This window comes from Oncorhynchus masou, chromosome 15 (genome assembly GCF_036934945.1).
Source record: "Oncorhynchus masou masou isolate Uvic2021 chromosome 15, UVic_Omas_1.1, whole genome shotgun sequence".
NCBI classification, from domain to species: Eukaryota; Metazoa; Chordata; class Actinopteri; order Salmoniformes; family Salmonidae; genus Oncorhynchus; species Oncorhynchus masou.
In genome coordinates, this window is record NC_088226.1 from 22,297,323 (window position 1) to 22,321,048 (window position 23,726).

Sequence of the window (23,726 nt, forward strand, 5' to 3'; positions counted from 1 at the left end):
AGCTGGTCCTTTTGTGGCAGGGCTGAAATGCAGTGGAAATTTTTTTTGGGGGGGGGGAATTCAATTCATTTGCATGGCAAAGAGGGACTTTGCAATTAATTGCAATTCATCTGATCACTCTTCATAACATTCTGGAGTATATGCAAATTGCCATCATACAAACTGAGGCAGCAGACTTTGTGAAAATTTATATTTGTGTCATTCTCAAAACCTTTGGCCACGAATGTAGCTAAAGATTTCCAGAGCCAGACGGAATTCCTGCCTAGGGATGAGAATGCGTAATTTTACCCTATTTGCACCTTTAATGATTTTGCATGTCCGTTACTATCATTTGCCCTTATGATTCAGAGGCATATGAAAACACTATGGAGGGAGGGAACTAATAAACATATGGATTAGCCTAGCGGTTCATTTTTCTCCACCATGACCCTTAAGTGGCTCCATAAAGGTTAATTAGGTGAGATATGAAATGCAGTCTTATTTATTAGGTTAAACCACTTTTGAAGTCTGAAAACATCAAACTTTGATTTGAGGGAAATGTTCCTTGAATTAGCATGTAGCCTATTATTCCATAGTACTTTTGTCAGACAGTAGGTGCATCAATTAAAATACAAACATGGCTCAAGCAAAGCGTGAAGGATTTATAAACAGACATATTTGAACAAATTAGTCAACCTGAAGAGATTATTCCCCCCCCCCCCCTCCTAATGTGACCAACCAAAACAATTTCACTTGTGAAAATCACAATCCAATAGCGCTCCCTGGTGTCTGATAAGTGTAGGTACATCATGATATTCATTAGAAATGTGCCATGTGAGACCCCATTGGGCTATGTCAAGATGCCCAAGCTGGGTAAAAATGGTTTGGTGAACAGACCGTAGACTCGATATAGTGCAGACTGTCCAAACACCTTTTGCTTATGTTAGAGTTGTCTAAAATGGAACAATTCATTTACCCTGATAAATGCAGCAAATATGCTGAATCTGATGACATATGCAAGATAAAAATCTATATACAGAGACCTGATAGATTTGAAGATTTGATCCAGGTATTTCTTGATTGTAATAGGCAATGGGCAAAAACAGAGGGTCAAGATTATAATAATAGTTAAGTTCTTCCAAACAGAAAATTAAGCTGTGACATTCAACATTTATTAGCACTTTTATCTATATCATATGGGAAATGGTAGACTAGTAGTCCTTGCAAAAAGTAGTCCCCAAACCTTACAGCTTACATTTTTCAGCAAATGATCCACAGTTGTTTGAATACATGAGGAATAAACAACCAACTCACATTCTTTGTCAGTCACAATCCATACAACCAGGTCAATCATTTCCACCACCTCTCACAAAAGCACACTGGGGGCTTAATTTATTCTCATTTAGTGTTATATATATATATTTTTTTTTAAAGGGGGTGGGGTGGGCGAAGTGTTAGCATGACAGAGACACCTGGCAACATTATGTACAAACTGGAATTAGAGGCAGGGAGGGAAACAATTAGACCTGGATTCAAATAGTATAAGAGATCATATCTGGTACTTAATCTGGTCTCGATTGAGCTGGAACCAATAGAAAAGTCCCAAAAGGGAAAACCACACCCTCATGGTACCCCAGGCAGGATAAAAACAATATATTGACCTAGCTCTGGGAACTATGAAACGGTGTGGCGATGACGGTGTCCTTTTCCTGTGGCGTGTTCGCAGGGAAGGTAGTCCTTTCTCTGTCCACTCTGGCCCAAAGCCAGCAGACTCAGACTGCTGTCTGTGTGTGTTAGGGGGGATGAAGGCAAGAACACAGAGGTTGTTTGGCAATAGAACTGAACCTTTAGGTAGTGTGAGCCCACCAATTACACTCTTTCAGAGACCTATATGTATCATACATGTTATGTAGATGTTTCTTTACAAGATTCCCTGATGGTCAGCAAGGAGGGGGATGCCGAGGAACATAACCTGTGATGGAGATGCCAGTAGTTGTAATGTTCGTTGGGGGGGGGCAGTTTAAAAAAATGTACCCAGACTGAATTGAAGAGGAGTGGGGGACAGCCTAGCCATGTCAGTTTGTGGGTTGGTCAGTTGGTTTCTTTGAGTCCGACCCCCCCCATCCCGGAGTGCTTCACAAACTGTCTGGACACGATCTGTGCTGGGTTTCAGGTGGTCTCCTCTGCGGAAAGGAAAATGGAAATGTGATTAACTGGCTGGCTGGAGTGGCAGATTTAGGGACACAGATGAAGCTTGTCATGGACTAAATAGCACTCAATATTAAAGCGGTTAATCTGTGTTCGGGAAACCGTCCCATAAACAAGTACATATTCAACATACAGTACCAGTCAAAAGTTTGGACACCTACTCATTCCTGGGTTTTTCTTTATTTGTTCCATTTCTACATTGTAGAATAATAGTGAAGACAAACTATGAACTAATACACATGGAACCATGAAGTAACCAAAAAAAAGTGTTAAATCAAAATATATTTGAGATTCTTCAAAGTAGCCACCATTTGTCTCGACAGCTTTGCTTCTTTGCTTTCTCGCAACCAGCTTAATTTCTTTCCTTCTTATTAATGCTTTTGATTTTTTGACCCCTTTTTCGTGGTATCCAATTGTTTTAGTAGCTACTATCTTGTCTCATCGCTACAACTCCCGTACGGGCTCGGGAGAGACGAAGGTTGAAAGTCAATACACAACCCAACCAAGCAGTGCGCATCCAACCCGGAAGCCAGCCGCACCAATGTGTCGGAGGAAACACTGTACACCTGGCAACCTTGGTTAGCGCGCACTGCGGCCCGCCACAGGAGTCGCTGGTGCGACAAGGACATCCCTACCGACCAAGCCCTACCTAACCCGGACGATGCTAGGCCAATTGTGCGTCGCCCCACGGTCTCGGCCGGTTACGACAGAGCCTGGGCGCGAACCCAGAGTCTCTGATGGCACGGCTGGTGCTGTAGTACACCGCCCTTAACCACTGCGCCACCCAGGAGGCCCTCAGGATGGCTTCTTAAAGAAAAACTAACAGGTCTGTGAGAGCCGGAATTGTTACTGGTTGGTAGGTGATCAAATACTTATGTCATGCAATAAAATGCTAATTAATTACTTAAAAGACCAAGTCAATATGTAAGAACCGCTCAAATAAGCAAAGAGAAATGACAGTCCATCATTACTTTAAGACATGAAGGTCAGTTATTGCAGAACATTTTAAGCACTTTGAAAGTTTCTTCAAGTGCAGTCGCAAAAACCATCAAGCACTGATTAAACTGGCTCTCATGAGGACCGCCACAGGAAAGGAAGACCCAGAGTTACCATCTCTGCAGCGGATAAGTTCATTAGAGCTATCAGCCTCAGAAATTACAGCCCAAATAAATGCTTCACAAAATTCGAGTAACAACAACTGTTCAGAGGAGACTGAGTGAATCAGGCCTTCATGGTCAAATTACTGCAAAGAAACCACTACTAAAGGACACCAATAAGAAGAGGGACACTAAACCGGTGGAAATCTGTCCAAATTTCAGATTTTTGGTTCCAACCGCCGTGCCTTTGTGAGACGCAGAGTACGTGAATGGATGATGTCTGCATGTGTGGTTCCCACAGTGAAGCATGGAGGTGTGAAGGTGCTTTGCTGGTGACACTGTCTGTGATTGTATTTAGAATTCAAGGCACACAAACAGCATGGCTACCACAGTATTCTGTAACGATACACTATGCCATCTGGTTTGCGCTTAGTGGGACTATCATTTGTTTTTCAACAGGACAATGACCCAACACACCTCCAGGCTGTGTAAGGCCTATTTAACCAAGGAGAGTGATGGAGTGCTGCATCAGATGACCTGGCCTTCAATCGCCCGACCTCAACCCAATTGAGATGGTTTGGGATGAGTTGGACCGCAGAGTGAAGGAAAATCAGCCAACAAGTGCTCAGAATTTGTGGCAACTCCTTCAAGATGGATGGAAAAACATTCCTGGTGAAGCTGGTTGAGAGAATGCCAAGAGTGTCCAAAGCTGCCATCAAGGCAAAGGGTGGCTACTTTGAAGAAACAAAATATATTTAGATTTGTTTATCACTTTTTTGGTTACTACACGATTCCATATGTGTTATTTAACAGTTTTGATGTCTTCCCTATTATTCTACAATGTAGAAAATAGTCTAAATCAAGAAAAACCCTTGAATGAGTAGGTGTCTTGTACTGGTACTGTACATTAATTCTATATCACTCCAATTCTGCTAGCGGGCTCATGGTACGGACTGACCTATGTGAGCTTCTTGGCTTTGTTGTAGAGTGAGTCCACTACTTTGCTCATGTTCTGAATGGTCTCCAGGGCCGCCTCATACGTTGTGTCTACTGCAGGCTCATCGAAGATGATCAGCACACCCTCGCCTTGGTCCAAAATACCTAGAGAGAGGTGGAGGGATGATGGTTTCAAGTAGGTACATAAAAGGCAAAAAAAAAAAAAGACCTAAAAAATGTTTTGTCTTTAATTTGAAGTTAATTATTACATTTTACCAACAATTATGGGACTAATATGACGGGAGGAGGAAATCTGGATTTAAACTCCCCCATGTATTCATTTGAAAAGCTAAAACTTTTAGTTTGGTCGGCAAGTTAAGCTTCACTGTCCAAATAACCACATTGTGAAAAATGTGACCACATACACTTCTATCAGACCCCTACCGTGAAATTTTGTGTCCAGAATCATCTGTGACAACTTCCTCTCAACATCTCCCTGTGTAGAAGTGAAGAAACCAAATCGACACATAAACACACCATGAATGGAGTAAAAAGAACACCAATGTTTGATTTATATATTTTTTGTTCTATATTACTGCTTCAGTCAACAGAGCAACATTTTAAGAAAGGAAACAGACAAGGCAAATTTTCAGAAATATGTAATAAGCGATGACTTACCTTGGAGAGTTTTATGAGGGTGGAAATGTGTTCTATCTGTGGGGAGACAGAACCACACTTGTCAGTGTTCTGGAACACAAGCTCAACAATCCAAAATGAATAGACAATTATAGAAAAATATTACATTTAGAAACAGAGCCATTTGAACTTCAGACTTTAAGGATTTGTAAAGAATTTTACAAGACGAAAAATCCAAGCTGAACAAAGCCAAACAAATACTAGCCTTTTACAAATAGCCTTGTTATGAAATCCCAGCCAGTGACTTATCAGCATCTCACATCCCTTTCAAGCTGCACACTCCACTCCCCAACCCTAGGAGTAGAATAAACTGGCCTGTCAAACACGTGACCTGGGTTGCTAAGGGGTACATTGTTAGGGGGCAGGACACCTGATGGCTCCTCTGGCTGTACAGGCCAGTGTCTGTTCACTCCTTTGAGTGGACTTGTGGGATGGAGTGCGAGCAGAACTGAGTTGTTGTTGTTGTAACGCGCGTGTGTGTTTACTATTTACTGTTGGTAGTAAGTTAATGATAATTGTTTGCTTATATAGCCTTGACCTATACAGTCCTTTATATTTATACAGTCCTTGCCAGTGCTCTTGAGGTGCTAATGTATTTGATTCGTGCTATGCTAATTTTGTACAGCCTATTCATTACTGCTTATCTTACAGATCCACGTCCTTCCCATTACTATTCCCTGTCTGCTGTGAGTGTGTACAGCAATAAAGTTCCCTTGTGTGTAACTGAGGTTGCCTTATTCCCCTCTTACCGGGGGGGGGGGTGCTAGCGGGTCACAGATCAGCCCAAACGAAGTCGCTCTCTTTCAAGCCGACTACTTTTAAAAACACAGAAATTCGGGTTTTTACAGACTTTACGAATTTTACAAGAACAAAAGCCTAGTCCTGGACTGAACAGCATGCCCCCACCCGCCACAAAACGCTCAGCTGTAAGCTCACCTGTACCCTGGAGAAAGGCTCGATGACACGGATGAGGTTCTGTTCAAGCAGGTTGTCATAGAGCGTGGTCAAGTGTGTGCTTATGATGGGGTCATCTCTCAACTCACCTCTGTACTCAGTCAGGGCCTGGAGAGAGGGGGAGGTAGAGGTGAGAAATGGGTCAAATATAAGGATATTGATAGGAGGGGAGAAAGTAAAGATTTCGCAAAAGATGGGGATATAAATAGAGGAAGAGTAAAACAGGTGTTGAGGAACCTACAAGGGATAAAAACAGCAAACGGAGAAAATGCATCTGTTCATCGATGTTATTCCGTGCTTTTCAGTTCACTCAACATGTCCTTACCTTTTCAAAATCCTCCAGCGACCGGTTCTTGCTGGCTTGTGCCACGCATTTCAGAGAGTCCGTCTGTCTCCCGGCATGCCGCAGGGCTAGCTTTCCACTGACGAGACCTTGGACCTCCTCAGGACTACAACAAGACAACAGGTTACTCATCCAATACACCACCTTTCCTCTAAAGCTCTTGTCATCTACACATAACCAACTCCATAACTAACTGTGGGGCTGCATGTTTACTCAAATTCCAAAGTTATATATTGCGCAAGTATAATATAGTGATTACACATCGATCACGATAACACACAACATGTAGAGTTGAGCGCTCAGCTGCTTACAGGTTGAGCATGATTTTGCAGAGCAGCATGTATTTGAGAGCGGTGATCGCTCTCGGGTGGTCGATGGAGTCGTAGCCTTCGAAGGCCTCGTAGAAGTAAGAGTAGGCCGTCTTCCAGTCCTTCTCCTCTGCTGCGTGGATGATCCCTGTAGGAGGTTGAGGTTATCAACCAGGGACACTCAAACCTGGACCTCAAATCCTGTTGCAATGCTGATTGTCATTCTTGCTCTCTAATCGGGGACTGATTTAGACCCAGGGCACCAGATGAGTACAATGAGGTCAAAATGAAAATGAGATGTACAACTGGCTCAACAACAGCTCAACAACACAGCATGGCCACCTCTGAGCGACCAGAAAATCCCAACATACAACTACGTCGAGCTAGGATCCAGGCCTTTATGCTTGGTGGATGTGGAAGAGCTGGCTGATGATGCCCTCTCACTGTAAAATGCTTTAAAATGACAGATAAAATGTTTTTTAATTTTTAAAACGGTAGAGGTCCTGCCTACACAGTGGACATAAGACTGAACTAGTTGTGGGTGTTGTAGGGGAAGAGGATGGAGGGTAGCAGACCTGACTGCATGTCCAGGGCGGCCTGTAGCTTGGGCGGGCAATAGATGCCGTTGGCGGTGGTGCGTGCAGAGGTGAGGGCGGCACGGGCCTTGGGCAGGTTGCTGAGGCCGTGGTACGTCTTACTCTCCAGCAGCTGCACCTCCACCAGCAGGGCCTTGTCATCCATCTTCTTCAGCTCCTGGAGTAGCTGGGTGCCTGTGGGAGAGAGGGATGGATGGAGGAAGGGAGACATGAATGAGTACACCAACCCAGAGTTGGCAGATATGGAGGGAATGTTTTAAGTACTGTGATTGGGACAAGTCAACTGAAGTGTTTAAAACGGAGTTAACATGTATCTGATGTGCACTTATTAGGAATGCCAACTGTAATCATATTCAGCTCTTTCTGCTGTGATTAACATTTCCAGTTTCTTTTCAAAAAAGAAACTCAACGCACCTAGATGAAGCGCCTCCTGATACCGCTTTGTGTCAAAATACAGAGAGATGAGACGAGCCTGGAGAGAGAGAAGACAAAGTCAAGGATACCACCACCTCTGGAACCATCTTTAACATAAAATGGACCTCTAGTGGTGATGACTAAGAAAAATATCAAAATTGTTCAATTGGAATTTCAACTTAATTCCCAAATTGAAATGCATCATCAAGATCCACCAATGGCCTTTGCAGCAAAGGCTGCAGCACTACATACAGCGAAATAGACTCAAGAACCCTAAGACGGGCTTGATCTCCATCCACTGTAAACCATCGAGTGAGGCCAACCAAACCCCTCGTCAGTGCTCCCGCTCAGCTCCCTTCCAGTAGGGTTCCCCTCTCCCACTCCTCACCTCCAGGGCCTGTCTGAGGAATGTTCTCTTCTCAGCCTTGGCCCACTCGATGCACTCCAGACACAGCTCCACCTCCTGGCCTGTAGCTGCCTCCATGTCCAGAAACAGGTCCAGCAGCGAGCGCACCAGCCGCGCCGCCTTGGCCTTGCTGATGGAATTCAGGAACGGCCGTACATACTTCAGAAGACCGCCCAGCTCTGACGGACACAGACAGCAGGTTGGAGGGGGATCAATTTAAGCAGGCCAAGGTGAGGAGCAGAAAACCTAATGTTGATCACAACGACTGGGACGCAAGGCGATTTGTAGATCAGTAATTCTGGGCAGTCCGCATGTGATGCAATCAATCGCAAACTTGCGCACAGTCAAGGAGAGACTTGTCACTCTCACCAACATTATAGAAAAAGTTAATTGCCACAGCATGTCAGCAATTTAGTCCGATTCGTGTTGTTTCCTAGCCATACTGAAGATCATGACAACACTAGTCAGTATTAGTGTTGCACGGTATACAGGTACCACGGTAGTATCATGGTACCAAAACATCATACCAACCTTTTAGAATACCATAGTACAGTTTCATATGATACTATTCACCTGCTTCTCTCTGCCTGCTTTTCACTCGCATCTATTCCTCCACCAGTTTTTTTTTTGTTATAGAATTTTGTCATGATAGAGACAGACCCAGACGAGTCTTCTGTTAGATCTGTACATTTATTACATTGGAGCAGTGTGTAAAGCGAGCAATGTTGATATCATTTCATCGCCTGTTGTAACCAAGAGCACAGACCAGTCGTAGACTACCAGAGTAGACTTTGCAAGTTCACTGTCATGCAGCCTCAGTGTCAGAAGGAAATGGAGCACCGCTTCGCGACAGGCATGCTTGCAGCTTCACAGCAAAGAAAAGGCTCGTCTCGAGCCTAAACAGTTCAAAAAAATACGACCCATATTACTGGAGATACCTTTTTTTCTTTTCTAATGGGATTTGCAGGGATTTTATAAAATTTCACAAACCATGTCACGGGCCGTTCTAATCTAATCCCAGGTCGCAAATTATTGATTTGATAACAAACGTTCAGTAATGTTACCTAGATAGCTAACAACCTGGTAACATGACAGTAGGTTAAGGCAAATTGGATTGGCACAGGAAGAAAAAGGGTCTGCCACTCATGAAATGTGCGTCAAAAAGGTAGGACACATATAGGCCTAATGTAAGCCTAAACTATATTACAAATCTATTTATTTTTGGTGCTCCTAAAAATCAGCTTGGTGCCTAATGTTTTAAAAGTTGGGAGTAGTGTCTATGTGTGTGTTTGTGAGTGAGGGAGACAGTGTAAGGAAGGGAAAGATTGTGTGTGTCAGTGTTAACTGAAGAGTAGAGGTTTCATGCAGTGTTTTCTAGAGGTCGGCCGATTAGGATTTTTCAACGCCGATACCGATTATTGGAGGACCAAAAACAGCCAATACCGATTAAAAATCGTCCGATTTAATTTAACACATTTGTAATAATGACAATTACAACAATACTGAATGAACACTTATTTTAACTTAATATTTCAATAAAATCAATTTAGCCTCATAAATTATGAAACATGTTCAATTTGGTTTAAATAATGCAAAAACAAAGTGTTGGAGAAGAAAGTAAAAGTGCAATATGTGCCATGTAAAAAAGCTAACGTTTAAGTAACTTGCTCAGAACATGAGAACATATGAAAGCTGGTGTTAACAGGAGTCTTCAATATTCCCAGGAAAGAAGTTTTAGGTTGTAGTTATTATAGGACAAATTCTCTCTATACGATTTGTATTTCATACACCTTTGACTATTGGATGTTCTTATAGTCACTTTAGTATTGCCAGTGTAACAGTATAGCTTCAAACCAGGAACCATCCCTCGAAGCAGCGTTACCCATCGCACCTTGCAGAGCAAGGCGCCGACAGAGATGGCCGCCTGCTTCACCTTCCTAGGAAACTATGCAGTTTTTTTTTTTACGTGTTATTTCTTACATTAACCAGGTCATCTTAGGTTTCATTACATACAGTTGAGAAGAACTACTGTATATAAGATCAGTCAACTCACCATCAGTGAATGCGGATCCTGTGTTCTGCCTTACAAACAGGACAACGGAATGGATCGCTGCAGCGACCCACAAAAAACGACTCGAAAAAGAGGGAAACGTGGCGGTCTTCTGGTCAGACTACGGAGATGGGCACATCGTGCCCCACTTCCTAGCGTTCTTCTTGCCAATGTCCAGTCTCTTGACAACAAGGTTGATGAAATCCGAGCAAGGGTAGCATTCCAGAGGGACATCAGAGACTAACGTTCTGTGCTTCACGGAAACATGGCTCACTGGAGAGACGCTATCCGAAGCGGTGCAGCCAACGGGTTTCTCCACGCATCGCGCCGACAGAAACAAACACCTTTCTGGTAAGAAGAGGGGTGGGGGTGTATGCCTTATGGCTAACGAGGCATGGTGGGAAGAAAGAAACATACAGGAACTCAAATCCTTCTGTTCACCTGATTTAGTCACAATCAAATGTAGACCGCATTATCTACCAAGAGAATTCTCTTGATTATAATCACAGCCGTATATATCCCCCCCCCAAGCAGACACATGATGGCTCAAAACTTTATTTAACTCTTTGCAAACTGGAAACCATTTATCCGGAGGCTGCATTCATTGTTGCTGGGGATTTTAACAAGGCTAATCTGAAAACAAGACTCCCTAAATTTTATCAGCATATCGATTGCGCAACCAGGGGCGGAAAAACCTTGGATCACTTAAGGCCCTGCCCCGCCCCTTTCGGAAAAGCTGACCACGACTCCATTTGCTGATACCTGCCTACAGACAAAAGCTAAAAAATAAGCTCCCACGCTGAGGTCTGTCCAACGCTGGTCCGAACAAGCTGACTCCACACTCCAAGACTGCTTCCATCACGTGGACTGGGACATGTTTCGTATTGCGTCAGATAACAACATTGACGAATACGCTGATTCGGTGTGCGAAGTTCATTAGAACGTGCGTTGAAGATGTCGTTATAGCAACGATTAAAACATTCTAAACAGAAACCTTGGATTGATGGCAGTTGGAAACTGAACCACTGCTTTCAATCAGGGCAAGGTGTCTGGTAACATGACTGAATACAAACAATGCAGCTATTCCCTCCGTAAGGCTATCAAACAAGCTAAGCGTCAGTACAGAGACAAAGTAGAATCCCAATTCAACGGCTCAGACACAAGAGGCATGTGGCAGGGTCTACAGTCAATCACGGACTACAGGAAGAAATCCAGCCCAGTCACGGACCAGGATGTCTTGCTCCCAGGCAGACTAAATAACTTTTTTTGCCCGCTTTGAGGACAATACAGTGCCACTGATACTGCCTGCAACGGAAAATGCGGTCTCTCCTTCACTGCAGCCGAGGTGAGTAAAACATTTAAACGTGTTAATCGCAAGGCTGCAGGCCCAGACGGCATCCCCAGCCGCGCCCTTGCGCAGACCAGCTGGCTGGTGTGTTTGGACATATTCAATCAATCCCTATACCAGTCTGCTGTTCCACCTGCTTCAAGAGGGCCACCATTGTTCCTGTTCCCAAGAAAGCTAAGGTAACTGAAAAACGACTACCGCCCGTAGCACTCACTTCCGTCATCATGAAGTGCTTTGAGAGACTAGTCAAGGACCGTATCACCTCCACCCTACCTGACACCCTAGACCCACTCCAATTTGCTAACCGCTCAGGTCCACAGACGATGCAATCTCAACCACACTGCACACTGCCCTAACCCATCTGGACAAGAGGAATACATATGTGAGAATGCTGTTCATCGACTACAGCTCGGCATTCAACACCATAGTACCCTAGCTCGTCATCAAGCTCGAGACCCTGGGTCTCACCCCGCCCTGTGCAACTGGGTGCTGGACTTCCTGACGGGCCGCCCCTAGGTGGTGAGGGTAGGTAACAACATCTCCTCCCCGCTGATCCTCAACACTGGGTGCGTTCTGAGCCCTCTCCTGTACTCCCTGTTCACCCACGACTGCATGGCCACGCACGCCTCCAACTCAATCATCAAGTTTGCGGACGACACAACAGTGGTAGGCTTCATTACCAACAACGACGAGACGGCCTACAGGGAGGAGGTGAGGGCCCTCGGAGTGTGGTGTCAGGAAAATAACCTCACACTCAACGTCAACAAAACTTTGTGGACTTCAGGAAACAGCAGAGGGAACACCCCCTATCCACATCGATGGAACAGTAGTTGAGAGAGTAGCAAGTTTTAAGTTCCTCGGCATACACATCACAGACAAACTGAATTGGTCCACTCACACAGACAGCATCGTGAAGAAGGCGCAGCAGCGCCTCTTCAACCTCAGGAGGCTGAAAAAATTTGGCTTGTCACCAAAAGCACTCACAAACTTCTACAGATGCACAATCGAGAGCATCCTGGCGGGCTGTATCACCGCCTGGTACGGCAACTGCTCCGCCCTCAACCGTAAGGCTCTCCAGAAGTGAGGTCTGCACAACGCATCACCGGGGCAAACTACCTGCCCTCCAGGACACCTACACCACCCGATGTTACAGGAAGGCCATAAAGATCATCAAGGACATCAACCACCCGAGCCACTGCCTGTTCACCCCACTATCTCCAGAAGGCGAAGGTCAGTACAGGTGCATCAAAGCTGGGACCAGAACTGACTGAAAAACAGCAGCCATCAGACTGTTAAACAGCCACCACTAACATTGAGTGGCTGCTGCCAACACACTGACACTGACTCAACTCCAGCCACTTTAATAATGGGAATTGATGGGAAATGTAGTAAATATATCACTAGCCACTTTAAACAATGCTACCTTATATAAATGTTACTTACCCTACATTATTCATCTCATATGCCTACGTATATACTGTACTCTCTCATCGACTGCATCCTTATGTAATACATGTATCACTAGCCACTTTAACTATGCCACTTTGTTTACATACTCATCTCATATGTATATACTGTACTCGATACCATCTACTGTATCTTGCCTATGCTGCTCTGTACCATCACTCATTCATATATCCTTATGTACATATTCTTTATCCCCTTACACTGTGTATAAGACAGTAGTTTAGGAATTGTTAGTTAGATTACTTGTTGGTTATTACTGCATTGTCGGAACTAGAAGCACAAGACTACGCATTAACATCTGCTAACCATGTGTATGTGACAAATAAAATTTGATTTGAAGGGGAACAACCACTCCAAGTCTCAAGAGCGAGTGACACCAAATCGGTGTCCAAAAATACAGATTTCCGATTGTTATGAAAAATTGAAATCGGCCCTAATCAATCGGTCAACCTCTAGTGTTTTCCCCTTACTGACACAATGACATGCAGATCATTATGCATGTATATCCCAGGAGGTTGGTGGCACCTTAATTGGGGAGGCCGGGCTCGTGAAAATGTCTGGAGCGGAATCAAACACATGGTTTCAGTGTGTTTGTTTGATGCCATTCGCGACTTTCTAGACATCATTATGAGCCATCCTCCCTCCAGCCAAATCACAGGTAGGCCTTTGCAAATGAGCCATTCTATGCAGTATTATATTATACACTGAACAGTGTGAAGTTAAATTAAAATGTGTTGTATTGAGTAGAAGTGTGAATTTCAGTGACAGGTTTAGGGGACGGGGCGAACAGGATTTTCTTCCACCATGGTATTGCGATACTACTCGGTATCGTGATACTTGGTATTGTATTGTTTGCAAAATGTTGGTATCGTGACAACCCTAGTAAGCATCATTCTCTAGTAGAGGTGATGTGTCTACTCTGAATGTGCACTTATCCAGCTGAAATCGGAGGAAGGATGTGTCACCTGCAGCCTGGCCCGTCTTAGCCAGCAGACCACCCAGCTCCAGGATGCTCTGCTCTTTGACACGCACTGCCTCCTCATCGCTCTCCTGGATGTCCCGCTTTACTGGAACAAAAAAAAAAATGGAAGAAAACTTGACGTTGTCAACACAACCATTTACACATAGACCTAGCTTCATAGATGGCAACATCTAAGGCTATATGTGAGACAAAAATGCATCAGTTTCCAAATCACAGTGGGGATGCTAATCTATAAGTCACTGCTTTCAGTTGACAGCTAGCTGGGGAAATCATCCCTGGGTCCAACATTGGACCTAGTTCGCTAGCAGTCAATGTAACAAAAGGCTCAGCCACTATCTGTTGAGCTTCTGCTGTCAATCTGATTTAGCTGGCTCTATTTACCAACAGAAATGTGTAGTTAGCTAGCGAACATTACTGAAATTACTAACCATCTGGCTAACTTCAGCTAGCTATAATGAGGTTAGAAAAAGGCATTTGTCAGATAGCCATCACATTTGCTAACATTTAGCTAGATGTTTTTATTTCACCATTATTTATACAGGTTTTTCCTCATTGAGATAATCTCTTTTCCAAGAGACCTGGTCCAATAGCAGCAGGGGGAACAACGTTTCAGACAAAACAACTTACATACATTAAACAGAACCATAAACACACAGTACAACAAAAACATTACACATTAAAAACACGAACGTCTTGACTAAAAACAGCTGTCCTAAAGATAATTACACTCTTCTATGATATATACATCGATCAAGTGTTTAAACTCCAACGAAACTAGATTCCGTTTAAAAAAAAATGTGTAAATCAAAAGAAAGAAATTTAGCTAGCTAGATGATTCAAATTTTATACATTCCGCTAGAGTAAAAAGGTTGGATATGCCTTTTACTTAGATTAACACAGCTGAGCCGGCGTGAGATATGGCTTGGAAAACATACCTCAATCTAGGGATATAAATGGCATTGTACTCAGAATTGTCCCAACTACTAGATAAGACTTAACGACTGCTAATTTGAAGTAATTTGAAGTAAACTGACGTTGTCATGCTAACTAACAGTAGCCACGAAATAATGCATTTTAGCCTACTCTTTCATTTAAATACCAGTCAATGTAGTGCGGGAGCTTCTGATACCGCTCAAATCAGCTTTAATAAGCCCAATCAATTTGCAACAATTCTAAAGACAATTTGCGTCAAATAAATATATAAATAATTTCATGAACTAATTTAAATTTAAAAAAAAAAATGATTTTTTAATTTTCTTTAAACTGGCCACGATTAAACATTTCTCTCTCTCTCAACTGGTAATTCAAGTACGCATCCAATTCAAGTGCATGGCAACGAGGCAGGCTTCAGTGCATCACACACCACTTTGCAATGAGCTGGAGGCAGTACGCATTTCGAAAGCATACTTAATTGTTTGAAACCAGAACGTTTCACAACATGAGGCATGTCTTACCTTGCTTCAAAGTAGCCTAGCCAAAATCCAACCAAATGTGCAGGCAATCCTTTTATAAAAAGACTTCCATATGCCATTGAAACCAATAGCTTTTCTTTTATGTTCTATTGGTTTTCAAATCAAATCCTTGTCCAGTAGCCAAAGGCCAGTGGTATAAAGTACTTATGTAAAAATACTTTAAAGTACTACTTAAGTAGTTTTGTGGGGCATTTAACTTTCACTAAACTTCATTCCTAAAGAAAAAGGTATCTATACCAAAATACAACTGCGTATTATTTTCACCACTGCCAAAGACACCCTCCTGGTCATGAACTCAGCAAAAAAATAAATGTATTCTCACTGTCGACTGGTTTATTTTCAGCAAACTTAACATGTGAAAATATCTGTATGAACATAAACAGGATTCAACAGGTATAAACCGAACAAGTTCCACAGACATGTGACTAACAGAAATGTAATAATGTGTCCCTGAACAAAGGGGGGGGGGGGGGGACAAAATCAAAAGTAACAGTCAATGCAGCTGGTGGCCACATCAGATAATAAGTACTGCAGTGCATCTCCTGCTCATGGACTGCACCAGGTTTGCCAGTTCTTGCTGTGAGATGTTACCCCACTCTTCCACCAAGGCAGCTGCACATTCTCAGACAAAAGGCAGCCCTCACCTTGCGATCCAACAGGTCCCAGACGTGCTCAATGACCGGGCTCTTCGCTGGCCATAGCAGAACACTGACATTCCTGTCTTGCAGGAAATCACACAGAACAAGCAGTATGTCTGGTGGCATTGTCATGCTGGAGGGTCATGTCAGGATGAGCCTGCAGGAAGGGTACCACATGAGGGAGGAGGATGTCTTCCTTGTAACGCACAGCGTTGACAAAAAGCTAAGTCCGATGATGCTGTGACACACCGCCCCATACCATGACGGACCCTCCACCTCCAAATTGATCTTGCTCCAGAGTACAGGCCTTGGTGTACCGCTCATTCCTTTGACAAAAATGTGAATCCGACCATCACCCTTGGTGAAACAAAACCGCGACTCATCAGTGAAGAGCACTTTTTGCGAGTCCTGTCTGGTCCAGCGACGGTGGGTTTGCGCCCATAGGCAACGTTGTTGCCGGTGATGGCTGGTGAGTACCTGCCTTACAACAGTCCTACAAGCCCTCAGTTCAGCCTCTTTCAGCCTATTGTCTGTCCTATTGGACAGTCTGAGCACTAAAGGGATTGTGCGTTCCTGGTGTAACTCGGGCAGTTGTTGTTGCCGCCATACTGTACCTGTCCTGCAGGTGTTGTGTTTGGATGTACCGATCCTGTGCAGGTGTTGTTAGACGTGGTCTGCCACTGCGAGGACAATCAGTTGCCCATCCTGTCTCCCTGTAGCACTGTCTTAGGCGTCTCACAGTATGGACAATGCAATTTATTGCCCTGGCCACATCTGCTGTCCTCATGCCTCCTTGCAGCATGCCTAAGGCACATTCACGCAGATGAGCAGGGACCCTGGGTATCTTTCTTTTGGTGTTTTTCAGAGTCAGTAGAAAGGCCTCTTTAGCATCCTAGGTTTTCATAACAGTGACCTTAAATTGCCTACCGTCTGTAAGCTGTTAGGGTCTTAACGACCGTTCCACAGGTGCATGCTCATTAATTGTTTATGGTTCATTGACCAAGCATGGGAAACAGTGTTTAAACCCTTTACAATGATGATCTGTGAAGTTATTTGGATTTTTACGAATAATCTTTGAAAGACAGCAAAAAAATAACCAACCCTGAGTTTATTAGCCACCAATGCTAGTTGTTGCATAGGCCTATTTAGAGGATATCTACATATCTGTCACATGAAACCGCACACAAAGCTATTTTCCCACTAATTGCATTATGGAACATACTGTTCAATGCAGTGTCTTAGAGTAGGCCTAGACTATAGGATATATCAGAGCCTACATTTCTTCACACAGGAAAAATTTGTAAGTCACTCTGGATAAGAGCGTCTGCTAAATGACTTAAATGTAAAAAAAAAAAGAAGATTGATGGGGCGCATCGCTGCACAGCCATTTCCAGGTCTCTCCAGAGATGTTCGATCGGGTTCAAGTCCGGGCTCTGTTGTCCCTCTGGAAGCTTCTCCCATCTCCACAGAAGAACTATGGAACTCTGTCACTGTCTTCTTGGTCACCTCTCTGACCAAGGCCCTTCTCCCCCGATTGCTCAGTTTGGCCGGGTGGCCAGCTCTAGGAAGTTTGTCGTTCCAAACTTTTTCCATTTAAGAATGACGGAGGCCACTAGGTTCTTGGGGACATCCAATGCTGCAGACATTTTTTGGTACCCTTCCCCATATCTGTGCCTCGACACAATCCTGTCATGGAGCTCTACGGACAATTCCTTCGACCTCAAGGCTTGTTTTTTGTTGACATGCACTGTCAACTGTGGTTGAATTTACCACAGGTGGACTCCAATCAAGTTGAAGAAACATCATGGATGATCAATGGAAACAGGATGTCTCTGGGAATATTGGCCTCATTGACCTCAAAAACTGTATATCGGTCGTTCTCCAGTCCATATGTACAAACTGCCTTCTTGGCAGGTCAGGTGGGAGCAAATCAAGTGCCCTATAGGCCTACCACTGGCCAATCGGATGGCTCAGATTACCGTGTTTGCAGTAATTTAGCAGGCGTAGAATAAAGCTACAAAGTTGATACTGTGAGATTTCAAAACCATGACAAGAGAGACTCAACAAATACAACAAAGATTGAGTTCATGTTTAAAAGTTGACTAACACTTTCTATTCAACACTTTTATAAGCAATAAAATGTGCATTCTCCCTACTTCCATTCACACTACAACCAGCACTGCAGTTGCAATGAATGAGTAGGAAAGTGTATCGATAGGCTTGCATTATTATTAAGGGCTTAAGTATTTTTTTAATATCAAGGAACATTTCACTTTCTCTGGTCATAGGAGTAACAATATGAATGTGTGCGGTGCGACTCAAGTTTAGCCATCAGCAGGAAGACAGTGATCCTTTTTGGTCAGTGAAGAGCAGAGGGATGTTGAGGCAGACCCTCACTCTGTTGCCTTCTCACTCCTGAGACTGACCATCAGAAACAGGCACTATCAGCCCAGTAAAATAGAAAATGTCATTCTTTAAATGTATGCTCACTCAGCTGTGCTTCAGGAGTAATACAACTGATATATTACCAGTGTGATCATATAGCCTCTCGATTTTTAAAATATTTTTTAAATATATTTTTTAAATAACTGGTCTGAGAAGAACAGTGTATTGGCAGGGCAATTCAAGTAAAGCCAAATGCCGTGATAATGTTTAGGTCCTATAGCCTACTGCAAATAGTTAAAAACAAAAAACATTGGGAAGATGTGTATATTTATAAAAAAAAATATTTAATAGGTTAAAATTCATAGGTAAATTTTGCATAGGCTACATTTTTTAAAAGTCATCTAACAAAAGAACCTAAGCGGTAGATCTCGGCTTGAATTTTGACTCAGAAAAGGTTGTTGACCACTACTATAGACCACACGGGACAGTGTAGCAGTCCCTATTCTCACACCCCAAATCCCGGTCTAGTCTGTCGAGTGTGCTTCGGAAGCGTTCCCGAAAGTCCCGCGATGTTGTGTCGATGGGTATAAGGTTGGAATAACTTCTGCCTGTGTCCGAATATGCCACCATTTAGCTAGCTAGCTAGTTATTAGTACAATGCGCAAGCAAAAGGGTAGCTAACTAACGTTACCTAGCTAATTGCACATAGCATACTAGCTACCGGTCTCCCTGCTGCTGACTCACTGTGACCAATGGGGATAGGCCGATAGCCCGGTACGGTCATTGAGCTAGTGTACGGTAGCTAGCAAGCTACTACTAGCTAAATTAGACAGGAACTGTTTTATCGATAATCTACACGTCCGAGACACTTGGATACTACAAGTTACGTTGCAGCTATATACTTACCTATTGAATGTAAAATATCGATAGATGCATTCCGGTCTGAACTGAGAAGAGACTGGGCTCTTTGAAACTCAGCCACTGCCGCGGCTGCCATCTTGCCTCCTCTCAATGACAGCTTGTTTCCGGTCTGTCAATCAACGTGTCTCTTCTTTTCCTTTGAAGTTAAATGGCGGTTGCCGCCACCTACTGGACTGGAATATGTATCCTATGTTTCACAGAAAAGTGAAGGACCCTTGCCTAGTACCCACTGATGTTGTCTCCTAGACTAGCAGACTGGTTTCACGAGGCTAGTTATCGCCCTAAAATTAAAACAAACGAAATGTAAACCTCCTAACACAGGTTCTCATTGGTCTGGGCTATGGACATCTCCCTGTATGTGTAAAGGATAGGAATCGCCCGTTTCCCAGTGGACCCTTAGTGAGATTTCTTTTAATGAAATTTTGGTTGAGAGGTTTACATCTTAATTTTTTTTACTCTCACAAGTAATTGGTGAGAGAGTGGTCTCAAATATTACATGTATTTGTATCCATTGTATGAATCATGGCCAAGTTCATGTTTCTTCTTCTTCTTTGGTATTATAGCAGTCGGTAAACAAAATGTTATAGATGCATGCTGCCACCTACTATTTTGGCTGGGTATCAGCCTGCTATTCTGTAGTATGAATTCATTACAAAAATTGCCCTACCAACTAAACCTGCACCCATTAAAACCTCACCATTACTCCACTACTTTGTCCCCATTTGATCCTACTCCAGGCCAGCAGCCTGGGAGGATGGGACACTATCGTTCAAAACATCTTGTAACTCTTCTGCTGTAAAATCTTGTACACCCAAGTACTTCTCTGCTGCTGCCACCACAACATCTATCCTCTGTGATTTACATTCCATTCCTACGGTACAATTCACAACCATGGCCATAAATGGCAAAAAAACAACCTTACTGAAGCAAGTTATCACTCTGTTGGTCTCAGCCCATTCACAGGTATCCTCTTAGGATACCTCAACCTGGACCCATCTTCCTCTACTACTCTCTAAACTGCCTCAGCATACGACACCTTCTGCACTACTCTGATCCTGGCAACCTCAACCTGCTTTTCCCTCACCGGACACTTCTGATCTCCAGCACCATGGGTACCCTACATTTTACACGCAACATCTTTCTACCGATACTACACATTCCTTTGTCTCATGTCCTCCTGCACACTTCTCACATTTAGGTACATCCCTACTACATACTGCTGCCACATGACCATAAGCATGACACATATAACACCCTAATGGATTCGGGATAAAAGCTCTCACGGGATAACTGACACATCCTAACTTGACCTTATCTGGTAAAGACTCTTCATCAAAACGCAATAATACAGACAGTGTCTTCTCTGTTTTACCACGCTCTCCACTGGGTCTGCATCTCACCAAACAGCGGGTGTCACAGACTTCAGTTGATCCTCTTCAACACTTAATGCCACTCCAGCTATCACTCCTTTCAACGGTGCCCTGCTCCGGAGAGGAAAGCAAGTCACAGTTCTTGTCCCCAGTCACGTAATGCGGCGCACATGCTCCCACTGGACGGCAGAAACTTCCACTGACCCAACATTCTCCAACCTCTTCTGACACCACATATCAGCCAGAAGGCAAGGTTTCATTCTCTCCAAAAATCTTTATCACCATCAGGACAAGGCTCAAACTCGGCAGTCTTCACCACATTTGCCACCACATTTAATTCATCCTCACTCTCATCATGTTCAATTTCCTTCTGCAGCACTGTTCCACTTTCTTCCCTTTTCCATGCCCACCTTCTTACTGACCTCTATGGGTTCCCCTGACTCGATCTCCAAATCCGACAACCATTCGGATGTACTCACCATGGTACCTAGAAGTTGGAGAGGCCAGGAAACTAATGGTTGCCATCTAAAATCATAGATCAGATGGGAGAACTCTAGAAGAGATGAGAGCTGGCACCTCTGTGTGGATACTGGATTGAATAAAATGTCATTGAAATTAATATTTTATTTATACATTTTTTTATTGAACCTTTATTTAACTAGGCAAGTCAGTTAAGAACAAATTATTATTTACAATGATGGCCTACCAAAAGACAAAAGGCCTCCTGCAGGGATGGGGACTGGGATTAAATAATGAATGGATTTAATTAAAACGTTTGTAATTATTTTTAAATAGTTCAAAATTGAATTGTATTGATTTATTAAAAACATAACTCTTAAATTAAGGCCAATTAATAGATTATGAAAGTGACAGGTAAATTTCACTTCCTTTTATTTGTTTAGTGGGCTAAGAATGAGACAAAAAATGTGCATCATCAAAGTCATGAAACTGCGGTAATTTAAGATGTGAATTCGGGTGAATTTACTTACCATTTGCCGATTTTCTACATATTTGATGGCCAAGAAGAAGCACGAAGCCGAAAGCCTACAACCGTTTCTTTCTAACTACACACATTCACTACAACTCCCACAAGCTGTAGCCTACAATATCTCTCTTTCGACAGCATACTGGATGAATTTATGTTTTATTTTTTGCATTTAAAAAAGTAGCCTACTGGTTGGCAACGTTCAGTAAAAAACAACAACACGCGTAATCTAATATAAAACACAGAAAACGGCCTGTACAGAGGGTTCTTACCATCCTGTATCCCCAACCACTGGCCCTGGGCCCCTCTCTCCCCAGATCGCATATGAACACGTAATAAATCATGTCAAAAAGGTTTAGAATTAGAAGAAACTGCGGTGCGCCACTGTCCTCTGCTCGAGCAGGCACTCTCCAGTATTCTCACAAAAATGTGGGGGTTGTCGTTCAAATTAGACTTTTCTAACTTTCGGTGGTGTCTTACTTCTTGAGTGTCAAATATTTTGATTAAAGACATCGGGTATGAGTAAATGAATTCACAAATACGAATATAATTTATATATATATCTTAAATTAGCGCGTTTCAATAATTTGATTATAAAATATTGAAGCCCATTCAAGAGATTATGGGACATGATACGGAAGTAAAGCGGACGGGGCGGTTACTTTCACGGGGTATTAATTTCACCCCTTTTTATGAAGTCAATGCACTGCAAATAGATGTGACACTATTTCATCAAATCAATTGGCCTTTTATCGTTTTATTGGGGGGGATTCAGTGTTGCCAGATCCAGTTTAAATTTCTAACCCCATGACCCCTGAAAACCCGCCCACAAGGCCTGAAACCTAGACAAAACATTTTTTTTATTGGCAGCAAGAGAGGAGTTGCCACATTTATCCATGAAACCCTTTTACGTTATCGAGCGAATTAAGAAGGAATATCTAGTCATTTTAAATTAATAAAGCTAAGAAGCAAAATTCGGTTTTCCATCAAAATAATAATTATTGGAAGTTATTGCAAGATAAAAGGTAATATGTTGCAAGAGAAAATGTAATTTGACCTTATTAAACTCTCCAGATAATATTCCATCACTAGATGTCGATTTAACTTGTTCTGACTGCAATGATTGAACAATAAGACCCTAGGAAGTGTGGTATTTGCCCAACATACCACAGCCAAGGGCTGTTCTTTTGGACATAATCTGGTTAACAATGTAATTAGAATAGTAAAAAAAGTGAGAAAGAAATGGTAATTCCCATGGTACACAGTCTGATATAACATGGCCTTCAACCAATCAGGCTCACATCATCCAGTTTACCCTACCGTTCAAAAGTTTGGGGTCACTTGTTTTTGAAAGAAAAGCACATTTTATGTCTATTAAAATAACACCAAATTGATCAGAAATACAGTGTAGACATTGTTAGTCTCAATGTCAACAGTGAAGAGGTGACTCCGGGATGCTGGCCTTTTAGGCAGAGTTACATAGAAAACGCCATATCTCAGTCTGGCCAATAAAAAGAAAAGATTAAGATGCACAAAAGAACAGACACTGGACAGAGGAACTCTGCCTTGAAGGCCAGCATCCCAGAGTCGCCCCTTCACTGTTGACGATGAGACTGGTGTTTTGCGGGTACTATTTAATGAAACTGCCAGTTGAGCACTTGTGAGGCGACTGCTTTACTCAAACTAGACACTAATGTACTTGTCCTCTTGTTCAGTTGTGCACCGGGACCTCCCACTCCTTTTTCTATTCTGGTTAGAGCCTGTTTGTGCTGTCTTGTGAAGCGAGTAGTACACAGCGTTGAACGAGATCTTCAGTTTCTTGACAATTTCTCGCATGGAATAGCCTTAATTTCTCAGAACAAGAATAGACTGATGAGTTTCAGAAAAAAAGTAATTTGTTTCTGGCCATTTTGAGCCTGTAATCGAACCCACAAATGTTGATGCTTCAGATACTCAACTGGTCTAAAGAAGGCCAGTTTTATTACTTCTTTAATCAGCACAACAGTTTTCAACTGTGCTAACATCATTGCAAAAAGGTTTTCTAATGATCAATTAACCTTTTAAAATCATAAACTTGGATTAGCTAACACAACATGCCGTTGGAACACAGGAGTGATGGTTGCTGATAATGGGCCTCTGTACGCATATGTAGATACTCCATGAAAAAATCT

At 42.9% G+C, this 23,726-nt stretch overlaps 1 protein-coding gene across 1 annotated transcript; it reads right to left on the reverse strand.

Moving 5' to 3' along the window:
* Positions 1–1,129: 1,129 nt before the first annotated feature.
* LOC135555910 (26S proteasome non-ATPase regulatory subunit 11) lies at positions 1,130–19,298 on the reverse strand. Its single transcript, XM_064988717.1, has 12 exons — positions 19,186–19,298; positions 13,768–13,869; positions 7,920–8,116; positions 7,532–7,589; positions 7,097–7,291; positions 6,525–6,669; positions 6,196–6,319; positions 5,853–5,978; positions 4,899–4,934; positions 4,665–4,716; positions 4,243–4,385; positions 1,130–2,162 (listed from the first exon to the last, which is right to left on the reverse strand). Exons 1-11 carry the CDS (start codon positions 19,274–19,276, stop codon positions 4,243–4,245), a joined length of 1,269 nt encoding a protein of 422 aa, XP_064844789.1. The 5' UTR covers positions 19,277–19,298; the 3' UTR covers positions 1,130–2,162.
* Positions 19,299–23,726: the final 4,428 nt, after the last annotated feature.

Bases quoted from the DNA above. Each gene is read 5' to 3' on its own strand.
- LOC135555910 (XM_064988717.1), bottom strand. From the start codon at position 19,276: ATGGCAGCCGCGGCAGTGGCTGAGTTTCAAAGAGCCCAGTCTCTTCTC. The intron at 8,117-13,767 runs GTGACACATCCT...TGTGTCCGTCAG, and splicing joins TAAGACGGGCCAGGCTGCAG to AGCTGGGCGGTCTTCTGAAG. The intron at 6,670-7,096 runs GTCTGCTACCCT...AACCTCCTACAG, and splicing joins CGCCCTGGACATGCAGTCAG to GGATCATCCACGCAGCAGAG.